At 42.8% G+C, this 15,436-nt stretch overlaps 1 protein-coding gene across 4 annotated transcripts in view; it reads left to right on the plus strand.

The window, feature by feature from the left end:
• The window catches only part of LOC132884897 (E3 ubiquitin-protein ligase SMURF2-like), a 210,884-nt gene that overhangs the window by 179,733 nt on the left and 15,715 nt on the right, over positions 1–15,436 (plus strand). For all 4 annotated transcript variants that reach the window (XR_009654501.1, XM_060918944.1, XM_060918942.1 and 1 more), the window contains 6 exons: positions 1,238–1,341; positions 2,410–2,524; positions 2,631–2,809; positions 5,668–5,805; positions 5,921–6,041; positions 6,152–6,353. Coding sequence is in view for 3 of the 4 variants with exons in the window: in XM_060918944.1 (XP_060774927.1) it covers positions 1,238–1,341; positions 2,410–2,524; positions 2,631–2,809; positions 5,668–5,805; positions 5,921–6,041; positions 6,152–6,353 (859 nt within the window). In the remaining variant the exon portion in view is untranslated. The remainder of the gene's footprint in view (positions 1–1,237; positions 1,342–2,409; positions 2,525–2,630; positions 2,810–5,667; positions 5,806–5,920; positions 6,042–6,151; positions 6,354–15,436) is intronic.

A 15,436-nucleotide genomic window follows, 5' to 3' on the forward strand; every position in this document is an offset into this window, starting at 1 on the left:
TGTGCACTGATTGGTGAGGAGGAGTGTCCTCACATGCCCACACACGCCCCGCGAGCGCGCTGGGATCTGTCAACACCGCAAACCCGGAAGGAGAATAATTACGAATTACGAGAATTTCTGAAGCCTTATGCGCCTCGCCTCATCTATACGCTCTTGCCAGTATCTGTTGGCGTTGTCGGTGACAACAAGCCACAGCACCAAGACCAGCAACACTAACGACTCCATGTCCTCCATGTTTATTGTTTACTCTCCGGGTCGTGAGACTACCGCTTAAAAGATCACTGATGTCACTGTTTGCGCTGCCTAACGACATCACGTGACGTCCACCCACTTTCGCTAACTCCACCCAATGTGTCCACCCACTTCCAGCCAGCACGGTTCAGCGCGGTTGTAGTCGAAATGCAACTCCAACAGCCCCGCTCAGCTCGACTCAGCACGGCACGGCTCAGCCCGACTCAGCCGCGTTTGTAGTGGAAAAGCGGCATAAGTGGTACACTTTTGGGTTGTTTAGAAGTTGAAACATTTACACTTAGCATGAACAGGAAACCAGACTTCCATGGCGTCGGTCATAGTGACGAGCGTCAACAGTACGTCATGCTACTGGAGTTATCTTCCTCGTGGATGTTAATATTCTTGATGTTTCTGCTCTCGTACAGCATCAAGAGTTTAGTGTTGTCTAGCTACCTGCATGATGAGCACAGTCTTCACTCTTGTACCAAATGCAAAAATTCATGTTAGCACGTCATAAATATTGTGATGGATGTTAAGTAAAAGTGAGGAAACGCAGCACTCTCCAGGCTGGCATGGCTCGTCAGATGTTTCTCCCACTGCTGGAGTGTGGAGTTTGCTTTGTGAAAAGTTTGGAAACAGTCAAGTGGTTACATAATTTTAACAAGTGCTATAAACTCATGCTCTCATTTTCAAACTGGTGCATTCTGTTCTTTCCCCTTTTCTCCACAGACATCCTTTAGAGCTGCTTGGAGAGCCTGGACTCAGATATTTATTGCTGGGCAGGGAGTTTAACATGTTTTGTTTGAGAGAATTGAGGCCTGAGTGTTTCATAGTGTAGAATAACTTGTCGTCTGATTAAAAAAAAAAAAAAACTTGCAAAGGCGCACTATACTCCTGCTTTTGTAGGTTATGAAATTGTTACCAAGGTCACTGATACAGTTCCACTGACTGGAATCATCCACATGTCTTAATTTTACTTAATCTGCGTGTTGGCGTGCGCACACAGGAGTCGTATCGGCAGGTTATGAAGATGAGGCAGAAGGACTTATGGAAGAGGCTGATGGTGAAGTTCAGAGGAGAGGAGGGGCTTGATTACGGAGGCGTGGCCAGGTACAGTATGTCTATTCTTGGGTTTCATGTGACGTCACATCGGCCTCATTAGTTGTTCAAAACTTGAGCTGGTGGTCTTACCAAAGCTCAGTTGACAAAGCGTTTGTACGGAGAAGGTGCATTGTTTGAATCACTCTGTGAAATTGATAAGTTTCTTCAGGGTTCCCCGTGAACTAAAAAAAAAAAGGGTGAACAAAACGCAGGATTTCACAAAAAGACGTCGCGAAAGGTGGCTTTTGAACCGCTCGCTGAAATCGAAGGGAGCTGAGTCGAAGCACGCTCGAGTTTCGCAGTGATCACTTGGTGAAAGGTTTGTATCTCCAGCTCAGCTACGGCGTTAGTGTTTTCCAAGTGCTTTTTTTTTTTTTCCCCCCGTCTCACAAAGTCCATATGCATGAAGGTCGCGACAAAATTCCCTGATCATTTGTTTAACTAAGAGCCAGGGGTTTCTGATGATCTTTGTGAATGATTTACCTGAGAGATAAGAGCCAACTGTTGTTTACACTTCAGCTTGAAGCGCTTTGTTGTAAAGACACAAAGCTTAAAAAACAATCCAGGATTCATTCGATCGCGAGGTCCTTTACCCAGCCACTTAGAAAAAAAAAAGTTGTAAGCCTCCATACTCTTCCATCTGTTTTGCGGTGTAGAAGGACGTCTGCAACACCAGATAGTTCGAGATGTCGGGGAACTCGACTGAAGGATGGTTTTCATGACCAATCCTTCTTTCCCGGACTGTAGGGGTCGATTCCATTGCACATAGCAATCTTCTGAATAGATCTAAAGCGAACAGTGGATTCTAGTGCAAGCATACGGTGATAAGTTATCGCTAGTTGTTTGCTAGACCACCCAGCTGTTTTCTTAGCAGTTTCACTTCTGGTTTAAAAAAAAAAAAAAGTCAGATGACCTGAAAGCCTATTCTTGGGTTTCAGTCACGTGACTTTTTTTTTTTTTTTTTTTAAACACGGCAGTAAAAACGAAGGCCACACAATTACGTGAAAAATAGTCTCCAAGATGTTTCTTTACTTCTGTGAGGAATTTCACAAGTTTTGTATTTGATCTCTGCACTAGAGAATGGCTGTACTTGTTATCCCACGAGATGCTCAACCCGTACTACGGCCTGTTCCAGTATTCACGTGACGACATCTACACGCTTCAGATCAACCCCGATTCTGCCGTTAACCCGGTGAGTCTGGCATACGAATGGAAATGTTGCAAGTTAAAAATAGCAACTCGACATACTGTAACTGTCCACGATTACATTTTAAACCGAGCCCTTGTCGTGCGTGTAGGAGCACCTGTCCTATTTCCACTTTGTGGGCCGGATCATGGGCATGGCGGTGTTTCATGGCCATTACATCGACGGAGGATTCACTCTTCCCTTCTATAAACAGTTACTAGGCAAATCCATCACACTTGATGACATGGAGGCCGTGGACCCGGATCTGCACAACAGCCTCATCTGGATCCTGTGAGTCAGATCAGAAAAAGCACACTCATTCACGTGTGTGTTTTTTTTTTTTTTTTTAAAGGCGTCGTGCGGTAATTTCAGCAATCAGGCTATATCATGTGTCAAAATGTCGGGTTTGGTGGGTTATTCAAGCCCCTCGGTTTCCCGCGATCTCAGTGTCACGATGCGCCCGCTACAAGCATTTAAAGTTGACGCGCACAGCCAAATTTAGGCAGCCAGCCGTTAACTAGGTCAACTTATGTGTGACGTCATACCAGTAACCTCCCTTGGGTGATGCTGGCATAATTCTACAGTTTCCACAACTGCACCTGGAAAACATGCATTAAAAATAAATTTTGTTTGTTTATAATGTCTGCTTTCCAGCTTCCCAAGCCACCTTTACTAGCTTTTTAAAAACATTTCCACAAAACTCCAATTAAACCTCCATGATCTTGCAATATTATGTACAACACCCCATGTCGCTTTTAATAGGTCTAAGATCATCATGGGAGAGCAAAATAGATCTATAGGATAGAAACCAAAAGGCCAAATTTGGACTTGTGTCCAAATTTTACAGTGATTTATGCCACAGAGCTGCCTTTAACTAATAATTATCACTTATTACCAGGGCTTTGAACCAGAATTTTAACGTTTCCGGTTTTGGGTTCCACCATTAAATAGACGTTCCCGAACCGGTTAGAACAAAAAAATTTCGTTCCCGGACCGGTTAATTACGTTCCCTGTCAGCTGTTTAACAAATGGCTATAAAATTATGTCTCTGTCTCATCCAGCTTAAGCCAAATGTAGGCTAATTCTATTACAACCTTCATTAAATAAGACAAGAAATAATTCAAAACAATTATTATTTCAAATGTTGGCAATTTGGATTCTCAGTATGTCTTCCCATCTACACAAACAGAAAAAGTGCCAAAAATGAAAGAGAATTCGTTTAGTGTGTTACCAAAGGCTAGTCAGGCCCTATAGAGGGCTACCGCATGACGTCACCGCGCCGCGAGATTTTGTTAGGCGCCATATTGGAAGACCAAGTACACATCTATGCAAGTACATACATACATAAAACAAACTACACCTGAAATGTAGCCAGGGCCGGTTCTGCCCTAATCTGGACCCGGGTGCAACATCGCGCAACCACCCCCCCCCCCCCCCCCCCCCCCAAAAAAAAAAAAAACACCAGTCTAAATCAGGACAACCATCACATAAATAACTATAAACATTTTATATCAACTATTTTAACTAAATGGGCTATAATAAATAAGCCTGCAGGCAGCCACGGCGGGCTGCCTCAGAAAACTAACCATTCAATGACAACTGAAAGCCTGCAGCCACGGCGGGCTGCCTTAAAAAGGAACCATTTGTCCTACCTTAAAACTCGTTTTGCATTTTCTGCCTCCTTTTTTGTATTTTCGACCCTCCGTTTATTTTCTTTCCTTTTCTGAAAACCCGATTTGTGTCCAGACATTTTGTTCTGCTACCAACGAACTAACTCGTCAGGTCTCGTCTCTCGAGTCCGCGATGATTCCCGTGGGAAGGGCAACAACTGATACATTTTTACAAACAGCCAATAGGGAGGTTGCATCGTTCAGGCTCTTCTTTGCTCAGACACTCAGTAATGGAGACGTGATAGTAGTCCACCCTCCCGCTCTCTCCATTCAGTCAGCGAACGTCACACAGGAAGTGAACCCCACCGGGTCATAGAAACTTGCACAGGAGAAGAATGGCTATTTTATTTGTAGGCTACGGAAACTTTGAGGAACGAAATAAAAACCGGTATTAACCGGTTACCATTATTTGTAATAAGCGTTTCTGTTCCGGAACATAAAAAATAATAAAGTTTCTGGTTTCGTTTCTGTTCCATGTGAAATAGAAAAAGTTCCCGGTTTTCGTTTTCGTTCCTTGAACCGGTTCAAAGCTCTGCTTATTACTGACGATTGTACGTTTACTAAACAATACAATACAAAGCTCAATACTCCCAGCCTATAACATACTGAATATCAAGTTAAAATCAACCGCAATAAAAGGAAAATGATGAAAACTGGAATATCAAGGGGTCTACTGTATCAGAAGGCCCACTGCATTTCGCGAGATCGCAAGCTGTCAAGTTGCTAGAATTCAATCTTTCTAGCTATACTTTCACCCCCTACAGCTATCAGTATTACACATAATCATAGATTAATCACACAGCATTCTAATTCAAGTGAAAATGGTCTTTAAAAATACACACAAGTCGTGATTTAGTCAGAGAAACCAACCAAAACAAGTCTTCAAGTCGCCGGTCGTCTTCATTCTCGTCTTCGTTTCTGTCGTCGTCAGAACTGTCCTCATTTTCTTCTGAAGATGAGCGCTCCGGTTCAAATCTGTAAGGCTGGATACCACCAGGACATTCAGCTGTCAAAATCTCTACTTGTGGGCCATTTTCTTCTTCTGTATCGGTAAAATCAAAGCTAATTTCCTCAGCATCGCTCCTATTTTCTGGTGTGTCCGCCGTTGCAACTGCACCGAGTGGTTACTGGTATGACGTCACGCAGCTGTTCCGTTGACCGAGAGGGGGCGCTGCGAACGCGGGAAATTTCAAGTGATGGGCATGACCAAATAAGGCATGACCGATTACAACCGCGGGAAGCTTTTGAAAAATCGATGGTCAATTTATTTCGAATCTCGAAAGCATTCTGGTGCAGAATAATGCGACTTTTATCGCCACTGCGTGACGCCTTTAATTATTGTACAGACGATAGTGCATAAAGTGAACCTTGCTGCCAGTCAATAACAGTATTCAATCAGCTTTCCTAGAACAAGCAATTTTAATATTTAAAAAAACAAAACACCATGTTAAATATGAAACGTGTATGCGGGTTGGACAGGGAAAATGACATCACAGGTGTACTGGACCACACATTCTGTGTGGAACACAGCGCTTACGGACAGATCATCCAGCACGAGCTTAAACCCAATGGCAAGAACATCCCAGTCACTGAGGAAACCAAGAAAGAGTACGTCAGGTAAGCCACATCCCATTTCGTCAGGTTAATGACTGGTTTTACCCAGTTGTGTGCTTAAGTCGTTACTGTGCTCTAATGATTCTCTAACTCCACTGTACTGATCTCTTGCCTGTAGGCTGTACGTGAACTGGCGCTTCCTACATGGGATCGAAGCTCAGTTTCTGGCTCTGCAGAAAGGCTTTAACGAGGTCATACCACAGCACCTACTCAAGGCCTTTGATGAGAAGGAACTGGAGGTTTGCTATAAACCACAGACAGACATGGTTTCTGAAGGAGAGGAGGCAGTGAAGGGGATATCTGGTCATTTCTGTGTGCTGAGGGTTGTGGTGTATGTTCTGTCCTGCAGCTGATCGTGTGTGGCCTGGGGAAGATCGACATCCAGGACTGGAGGGTGAACACGCGCCTGAAGCACTGCACAGCCGATAGCAGTGTGGTGAAGTGGTTCTGGAAAGCCGTTGAGTCGTTTGATGAGGAGCGCAGAGCCAGACTGCTGCAGTTCGTCACCGGCTCATCTCGAGTGCCTCTGCAAGGCTTCAAGGCCTTACAGGGTATGAACATGAACCACACACACTATTGCAGATTGCATTTTAAAGTCAGATGACAGAACTGATGCTGTGTTTATTAAAAAAAAAAAAAAATTCCTCCATGATTACTTATTTCAAGTCACTCCCTGCAGAAATTTCCTCCAAATAATTTTCTGAATTGAATATGAGAACTTCCGGATTTAATTAAATCAGGACGAAAACCCAGGGTTAAATTCATTCTACAGTACTAAGGGAGGAAGATGGCACTACCCCATTTTCAGGATTATTTTTTTTTTTTTTAAATAAATGCAGCCCAGATTAAATCCTTACATGTAACCCAACCTTTCATGCCAGGTGGAAGGACTCTGAACTTTCCATTTTGAATGCACCCCAATTCATTCAGTATTGGCTTACAAAAATGTACAAAATCCATGGATTAAAGCCCAATTAAAAATCTTAGGATCCTGCGTTAAAGCCTATTAAAATATAGATTTAAATGCTGAGTAACACGGTCTTGAACGATTTGATCTTTAGGCTCCGGTCACACCGCCCGAACTTTGCTGGAGCGTTCCTGGAGCGGTGAAAAAAATTCGCTCACCACCGTTTAACAAAAGTTGGCCCCCGTTAAAGCAACGCCGTATACACTCGGCCACCGCTGATGTTTCTCGAGGGGCCCTCCTACCGCTCCGAAAGTTTTGAGCTGCACAAAATATTGCGAGCGGTGAGGAGGGGGCAATTTTCCGCCCCAGCAAAGTTCACCCCCGCTCCACCAACGCCCAGTCAAAGTTTGGCACCGCTAGACGCAAGTTCGTGGACGCTTGGGTCCGCTAGGCCAACGCAGAAATCTTGAACGCTGGACCACCGCTGCTTCGCCAGTGTTGCCCGGGCAGCGATTAAACGTTGCACAAACTTTGGTGGAGCGGTTGTAAGGGTTTTACGAGCGGACACGGGGTTGCTGGAACGGTGTCGGGCGTTGAAGCAGCTATCCATGGCGGCGATGAACTTTGGTTTGGCGTTGGTATAGAGGTGTCGGAGCGGGACCAGAATTTGGCTATAAATACGGGGAGAAATGGACCAGGAGCTCATTTGGAATCGAGCTGCCGTTGAGTTCAGACCTCATCTATATCGAATTTGCTCAAAGTTACAGTAAAACTGTATCACCATGGATGCTGAGAGACTTGCTATGATTGGTGCTAAACCAACTTTATACCCCCGCCGAGCCAAAGCCCGCATGCGCAGAACGCCGCTATACCAACGCTTGCGTCACCGCTAAACCAACGCTCGCTACCGCTAAACCAACGCTAAAGCAACGCCGGCTTCAGCGGTGCACCGCTAAGCCAACGCCCGTGTTTTCGATTTTTTTCCCATTTTGTGCGCGGCGACGAGCGTTGTCGAAATTTGGCCCCCCCTCCCTACCGTTCAAGGAACGCTCCAGCAAAGTTCGGGCGGTGTGACCGGGGCCTTACAGATATCTCCAGCTACACGATCATTTTGAACATATTAAAATTGTAGACTGCCTTTCAGATTTTTCAAGTTTAGGTCATAAAAAGAATCTCTCTTCCCCCCCCATAGAGCAATTAATGAATTTGGGGCCACGTGGCCCCAAATTCTCCATTTTTTTTTTTTTCCTGCTTCAATATGACTCAATTCAAGATACTACATCATGTGATGGGCTTTCCCGGTTCGCACAAGGCATTTTGGGATACAAATTTGAAACAGGAGAGGGAAAAAAAAAATATGGAGGACGTGAGTGTGCGAATGAAACATGAAAGACTGGCTACACAGGGCTCGATGTTAACTTTTAAACCTACCTGCCCCTTATTTTGCAAGTACTACTTTTTTTTTTTTTTTTTAGGAAAACCAGTTGTGAATGCAACGTAAAATGATCACACATCAAGTTGAAGTTTGCTTATTGGAACACAAAACGTGTACTTTTATCTGTTTAAAAATCAACAAAACGACCTTAGACTAACTGGACTATCAAAACATCTAAAAAGGAATTTTTTTTTTTTTAAACGTTCAACTAGGCAAGACAACTGACTAAGACAAGTAAGAACTGAAATGTCTAAGCAGATGGAGCAAATCTAGGGCACCACTACCTCTGGCCACCATTCCACCAGAATGTAAAAGTTTTACTACCGGATTACTTGAATAATCTTAGTCAGACAGAAGCAAAGGATAGATATATGCGGAAATTAGTTTATTAGCAATTATGATCCGTACAAAATTCCTCTAAATGACTGGCATGACGGTGCAGATTTGTGGCCTAGCGTTAAAATTACTATTGTAACGCTAGATGCTGGAATATACCCCCTCCCAAGAGTCCCAACGCAGAAGAGGAGTTTAAAGACCCCCTGGGGACAGAGTGCTGCAAAAACCAAAGCATTTAGGCCAAAAAAAAAAAAAAAGTGTGTTTCCGGTAACATGAAATACTAAAATAAGGTCGGTAGGTAGGAAAGTTTTTTTTTTTTTTTTTTTTCCCTTAATTTTTTTTTTTATTTTGTTCGAAAAAATTAACACAAGTAAACATCTTACAAAATAGTATTTTGGCACAGAATCCTTTATACCACACATCATAATAAAATAAGTGTTTTAAATCTTTAAACGAATAAAAAAAATATCGCGAGAGTTCGAGTTATGATCTACGGAAGCGATATTTCATGATATTTTCATGTAATAACGTGAAAACACCTTATCAAGAAATAACGTGAAAATAACGTCCTAGGCTAGGCTACTTCCATTAAAAGCAGACGGCCTAGCCTACTGTAGAACTTGGGTCGAGCAAAAACATGGCTGAATCCTGAATGACTCCTATTTGTATAAATAGGGGACTACATAGGCAACAAAATGTAGTGTTTTTCCCTGCCATGGAAGTGCACTTGTATACTGAAAAGGAAGCAATTTGCATTACAGCCTTGAATGAGGATTCAAAATGGCGGCTCGGCTCAGTTTATGCAGGAGGGCTGATAGAAGTGGCGAAACATTTTACTTTTTATCGTTTCTTTCACAACTTGAATGCGTTGAAACAAAAAATTATGACAAACTAACGCCGCTTACACTAAAATATCGAGGGAAATTTGTAATAAAAACTTTACGGTCGGCAATTTCGACGCGGAAATTCTCGATCGGTCGGGTTACCGGAAACACTTTTTTTTTTTAAATTTGGCCTTACCCTCAAAGGACTCGGACCTGAACTGTGGGCTAGATGGTATTCCCGCCCCTCCATGTCTCAGCAACTCCACAGACATCTAATTAAACAGCTACTTATACAGTGATGCTTATTGTTAAAACAATATCTGAAAGTCTAGAGCAAGATATTTTACAAATAACACTTCAAACTATAAGATTTTATTTAAATTTTATCTAACAGTGGATGGTACAATAATTATAAATGTTTACAGAATCGGCACATTTCAGCTGTAGCCCTATAGTAACTATAATCACCCTTGTATAAATAATTTCAATAAACCGTTAACGTTCAGTTCCCTCTTCATTTATTCTCTATTTAAAAGGCACAAGTGAGTCACGGACAATTTTATCAAAGTTTTTCCTGCGTCTGTCGATTTATTTCCATTTCATATGCATGCAGCTGTTGTAAAGTTCAGTCTATTTGTATAGAACACTGACTCCATGGAGACATTTTGCACAGGACTGTGTTCCTCTGATAACAGAAACAAAGCTCCAGCTCTCTCTGCTCTTAATCGGTTCTTTCAGGATTTATCGAATGTCACTCCTTGTTGAGTTTATGTCCGAGTTGTTTGAAACCAATCTGGGTCTTCGGTGTCGAATAAGGAAGCGGCTTTACCTGTAAGAAAACCAAACATTGTCATGAAGGAGCCAACTCGAATGAGAGCAGAAAAAAATAAAACGAGGTTCTGAAGTAAACTCTTCCGTCCTCACTTCCGACTTTTGTAAAATACGATCGTGAATTTCTCTGGCGTTTTCAAGCTGAGCTCCTCTCGTCGTATTCTTGAACCGCTCATTTCCTCGTTGTTCTTGAAAGCAAGGAGACGGTAATGCCTTTTACCTATTTCTCTGTTTGAACAAGCAAAAATTAACCATACTGAAGACAGATCAAGTCTTGCTTGCATGAAAGACCGTGTCTGTCTGACCCCAGCTGTAATTATCACGTGATGCATACCATACTACAACAGCGGGGTATATAAAATAACTTGCAAAGCAGTAAATGAAACCAAAACTAAGAAAACAGCCAAGACGTAATGGCAGATATGTAGTAAGGGACGCTTTTAGGAACTGGAAAAAAAAAAATCAAAAAGCCTAATTTTTGTGGTGCTAGTTCATAATATATGCTCATTCCAACTTGCCCAAATGCATAGCCTGGCTAACGCGACTTCAAAGCTCTGCGAGCATTCGGTCTGGCCAAGCTATTAAGCCAAACCGTTTCCCAGAGCCCGTGGTTGACCCGCCTCCCTGAAATGCCTCAGTTTGCTACTGGTCGAAGCCAGAAAAGGCTGTGACGAAGCTTAAACCAATCACATCACTCTTTCCTCTGACGTATGTGACGCGACAGGGCTAACTGGTAGATTAAACTCTTACCGAAGCTGGTCGGGAGCAAGGCGAAAACGTCCTTCCTTTCAATAAATACCTCCAGGGCTGCTCTTTGCGCCGTTTTCAATGAGAACTTCCCGTTGAATGCTTTCAATACAGCATCTACCGCTGTGTCAAAGGCTTGCCGCTGCTCCATGTTCGTAATGTTTCTAGTGAATGAAGCGCTTCCGGCATAGATTCTGTAAACAATCTATGGCTTCCGGTCGCAGTTCTACTACGTCACTGCCTTGAACACGCTTCTACCCAGGGCCGTTGGAGATGCTCAAAGTTGATTGGTTCCCGATTTTTCGGGAGCTTGGAAATGCTGTAGATAGCCTGCCTGGCCAGACTACGCTCGGAACAGGCCCTCGTGTTGCGTCACGCTTAGGATGGGCGGGCCCGGGCTACCAAATGCATGCGTCCCGGGCAGTCCTGAAATGTCGAGCCCTGCTACAGTAACAAAGTGAGAAGACATCATGTTGCAAAGGAAAGGAAACGCAGGACCAAACTAATAAATATCGGTGGTCAGCGAGCACCTTTGTGTGGTGAGCTGTTCGTTTAGCAGCAAAATGATGTAAACCTGCACATATGCACACCGGACTTCCTCGGTCTGCCTGACTGCACGAAGCAAGTGATTTCACACTCGGGAATCCCCTCAAATGAAATAACTTCCCAGCCACAGAACGGCCTGATATTTTGTGAGATATTTTATGAAATCGAAAGCTTTAAAAACCAGACACTTGATATCCATTTGTAAAAATGCACTTAAAAGATGTTGGTTACTTCTTGACTCCTCCCCCTCAAATACAGGCCTGATTATATAGTTATAGGAAATGGCTTGTTATGGAAAAGATTATTTTTCTCTTCATCTTCAGAAAAATGTGTTTATTAAATTCTGGAACAATATGCAAGGTCATTACAGCCAGATTTGCTGGAGGTATTGAATGAAAGACCCTATCATATTCTTGCAAGCCTCATTTTATTTTCTTTCAAGTCTCTGCCGATATACTCGTTTATGTACACTTTACCTCTGGGAACTTGTACAAAAGTTCTTAATTTAATGCATGTTTCTGATGTTCTTTTTAGCTAATTAATTTTTTTTTAAATGCAGACAGCAGAAAAACGAAGCCGTTTTGGTCCTGATGCAAGTTTTGTAATGTATACTGCTGTCCCCAAATAATAATAAAGTTCAAAAAAGACTTGTTTCTCAAAATAAGACACTAAAATGTCAGCCAAGTGCTCAGTGGAGAAAAAAAAAAGTTGCAAGCTAGAACACAGCCACAAATATAGGACCAAAATCCAATAAAAACACACACACTCGCCACCAGAAGTTACCAGATGTTCAAGTCTTTCAAGAGCTGTAATAAAATCATTTCAAAGATATCTTACAAAAACTGATTTGAAAAGTATCGTACAACGAAGGTTGGCAGATCCTTCACTGCAGGCTTCTGTTTATTTTTCTGGCCCAGAAATGAACTCCGTCCATAGTTGGAACAGCAGAACTCTGACCCGGTTCTTTAACAGCACGACTCACAAGGCAAACGGACTTTCAGGGTCTTACAAATGACAAACCGCTTCTTTAAACAAAGGCAGTATGTTCAGGATTATTTAAGTGTAATAAATCTTTAAATCTTTAAAAGCAGCAGCTGCCGAACATCTGTCTCACCAGGGGATGAATTTTCTATATAATTAAGTGGTACCTATGAGTATACCAGTAACTGTATCAAAGATGATGCTAGCCATTACTGACAGCACCTACAAAACATGTACTGTCCTGAAGAGACCTCTTAGTTTTACAAAGATGGTGGGATATTATAAAAAAAAAAAAAAAAATGCAACGAAGATGGACAAAAATCAGAAAAGATTTAAGAACAGAAAAGGAAAAGGGTGGAAAGAGAAAGTACCCGACGAGGACACAGGAGATGAACGGGAGCTCTTGGAGACGGGCTTTATGAAGAAAGACAGAAGGATTGTTAATGGCTGCACAAGACCAGGTATTACCTACCCACAACTACAAGGTAACGATAATGAAAGGCGGCGGCGGAACAAAGAAATGTAGAATGTGTGGCGAAAAAGACGAGACAATTATGCATGTTCTCGGTGAATGCAGCAAGTTGGCGCAGACAGCGTATAAAAAGAGACATGACAAAGTGGCCACTATTGCCGCTTTTCCACTACAAACGCGGCTGTGCCGTGCTGAGTCGAGCTGAGTTGGGCTGTTGGAGTTGCATTTCGACTACAACCGCGCTGAACCGTGCTGGCTGGAAGTGGGTGGACACATTGGGTGGAGTTAGCGAAAGTGGGTGGACGTCACGTGATGTCGTTAAGCGGCGCAAACAGTGACATCAGTGACCTTTTAAGCGGTAGCCTCACGACCCGGATAGTAAACAATAAACATGGAGTCGTTAGTGTTGCTGGTTTTGATGCTGTGGCTTGTTGTCACTGACAACGCCAACAGACACTGGCAAGAGCGTATAGATGAGGCGAGGCGCATAAGGCTTCAGAAATTCTCGTAATTCGTAATTCTTCTTCTTCCGGGTTTACGGTGTTTACAGATCCCAGTGTGCTCGCGGGGCGTGTGTGGGCATGTGAGGACACTCCTCCTCACCAATCAGTGCACAGGGGAGTGTCTGCTCACACCCCCAGCCTCACTCAGCTCGGTTTGGCTCGCTTCAGCTCCACTCCAAAACCGTGCGAGTTTTGGGTGCTAAGCAGGGCTGAAGCAAGCCGAGTCATGCTGTTCTGAGGTAGTCGAAACGTGAGCCGTGTCGGGCTGAAGCGAGCTGAAGTGAGCTGAAAAAGGGTAGTGGAAAAGGGCCATATGATTCACTGGGAATGATGTGAGAAGTATGGATTCAATCGCAGTCAAAAGTGTGATCACGGAGCAGAACCGGTACTGGAGAACAAAGATACTATGGGATTTCAACATCAGAACTGATAGAAGCTCGGGCGCCTGATATTGTTGTAGTAGATAAGAGGAACAGTGAAACTTAGACGTGGCAGTGCTTGGAGATTTTAGCGTGACGGATAAGGAGACGGCTAAATACAAAGATCTGGCAACTGAGATTAATAAGCAGGGATGAGGATGAAAAATATTTTAAAAGTCTGAAAAAACCGGGGTGGGGCCCATGGAGCTAATGATTTTTGGCTTTTTTTTTTTTTTTTTTTTTTACCCCAAAACCATTAAATTTTATCAGCAAAAATTTGCAATTTATTTGGAAATAAATTCCCCTTCTTGGTGGACTCCCAGGTGAAAATGATTAATATGGTACAAGAGACTTGTTTTTAAATCAATTAACATTTGATGATTTCAAAAAAATCAATGCACCTTTTAATATAAACGAGCTCTACAGTATTACATTTCTGCATTTTAGCTATTCATGTCTTTGAATACTCTAATCCTTTAAAATGAAGTGCAAACCAGAAAAAAGTTCTGTCATATAATTCTCTGAAGCTTTCTTCTGATGTTATCATGGTAGCAGGAGGGTCTTGCGTATTAAGCAGGCAACATTCAACATCACTTATCACTTCCCTTTCAACTGTTGTGTGAACTAACTAGGTTTTATCTGGACAGGATGTTGTGTAATGTAATGCAGATACCATATGGTTGATCTGAAGATCGAGATGGTGATTTTGAATTAAAGAACAGGCGTGTACAATGGGCATTACATATTGGAAATTTTTTTTTAAATCAAAAACTATAAGTTCATCTCGGCCTAAAAAATTTGGGCAGACGCTCCCGCGCGGCACACGCCAACAATCCCCCCCCCATGAAATGAGCAATAAGTAGGAGAGTTATACATGCTATCATACTTAAAATTTCATCAGAAATATAGATATGATACTATGATTCTCCCCAACATGCTACATTAGATAAGCTAACCCCATTTATAAAAGATACACACTTTTATATATGACATGTAATTGATATATATTTTTTGGGGCGCGCGCTCTCTCTCTCTGCCATGCCGATCCTGTAGGCTGCACTGACTCAATACAACTGAAAACTCCGGTCCTTGAGAAAAGAGAGAAAAGCCCGCCCATGCTGAAAGCTGATTGGCTTATTTTGCTGAGTAACCCAATCAAGATGCTCCTTGTCTGGCATGCGCTACATGAACAGGTACACAGGCAGTGTTGCCAGATTGGGTGGTTTTAAGTGCATTTTGGCAGGTTTTGAACATATTTTGGGCTGGAAAATGTCAGCAGTATCTGGCAACACTGCACACAGTCTCCCTCGCGCACCCCCTCAGATGCGTGATGCAGACCTTAATGTTGCGCGCGCACGCTCTTGCTCGCTTCTATCAATATGCAGGAGACTTCCGGGAGACTTGGGATGTCTGCGTTATAAGGTGACCACAGATCGTTAATCATCCCCCCCCAAAAAAAAAAAAAATTCTCAACGGATTTACATTGATCTCAAAAACAATCATTTTGGTCTGAAAAAGTCGGAAATCCGCCAGTCGTCGGAAAATTCTCATCCCTGAATAAGATATGGCAAACTCAAGCAAAAGTGATCCTCATAGTGATCAGTGCTCTTGGTGCAAAGTATCTGCTTACTG

This window comes from Neoarius graeffei, chromosome 4 (assembly GCF_027579695.1).
Source record: "Neoarius graeffei isolate fNeoGra1 chromosome 4, fNeoGra1.pri, whole genome shotgun sequence".
Taxonomy (NCBI): Eukaryota; Metazoa; Chordata; class Actinopteri; order Siluriformes; family Ariidae; genus Neoarius; species Neoarius graeffei.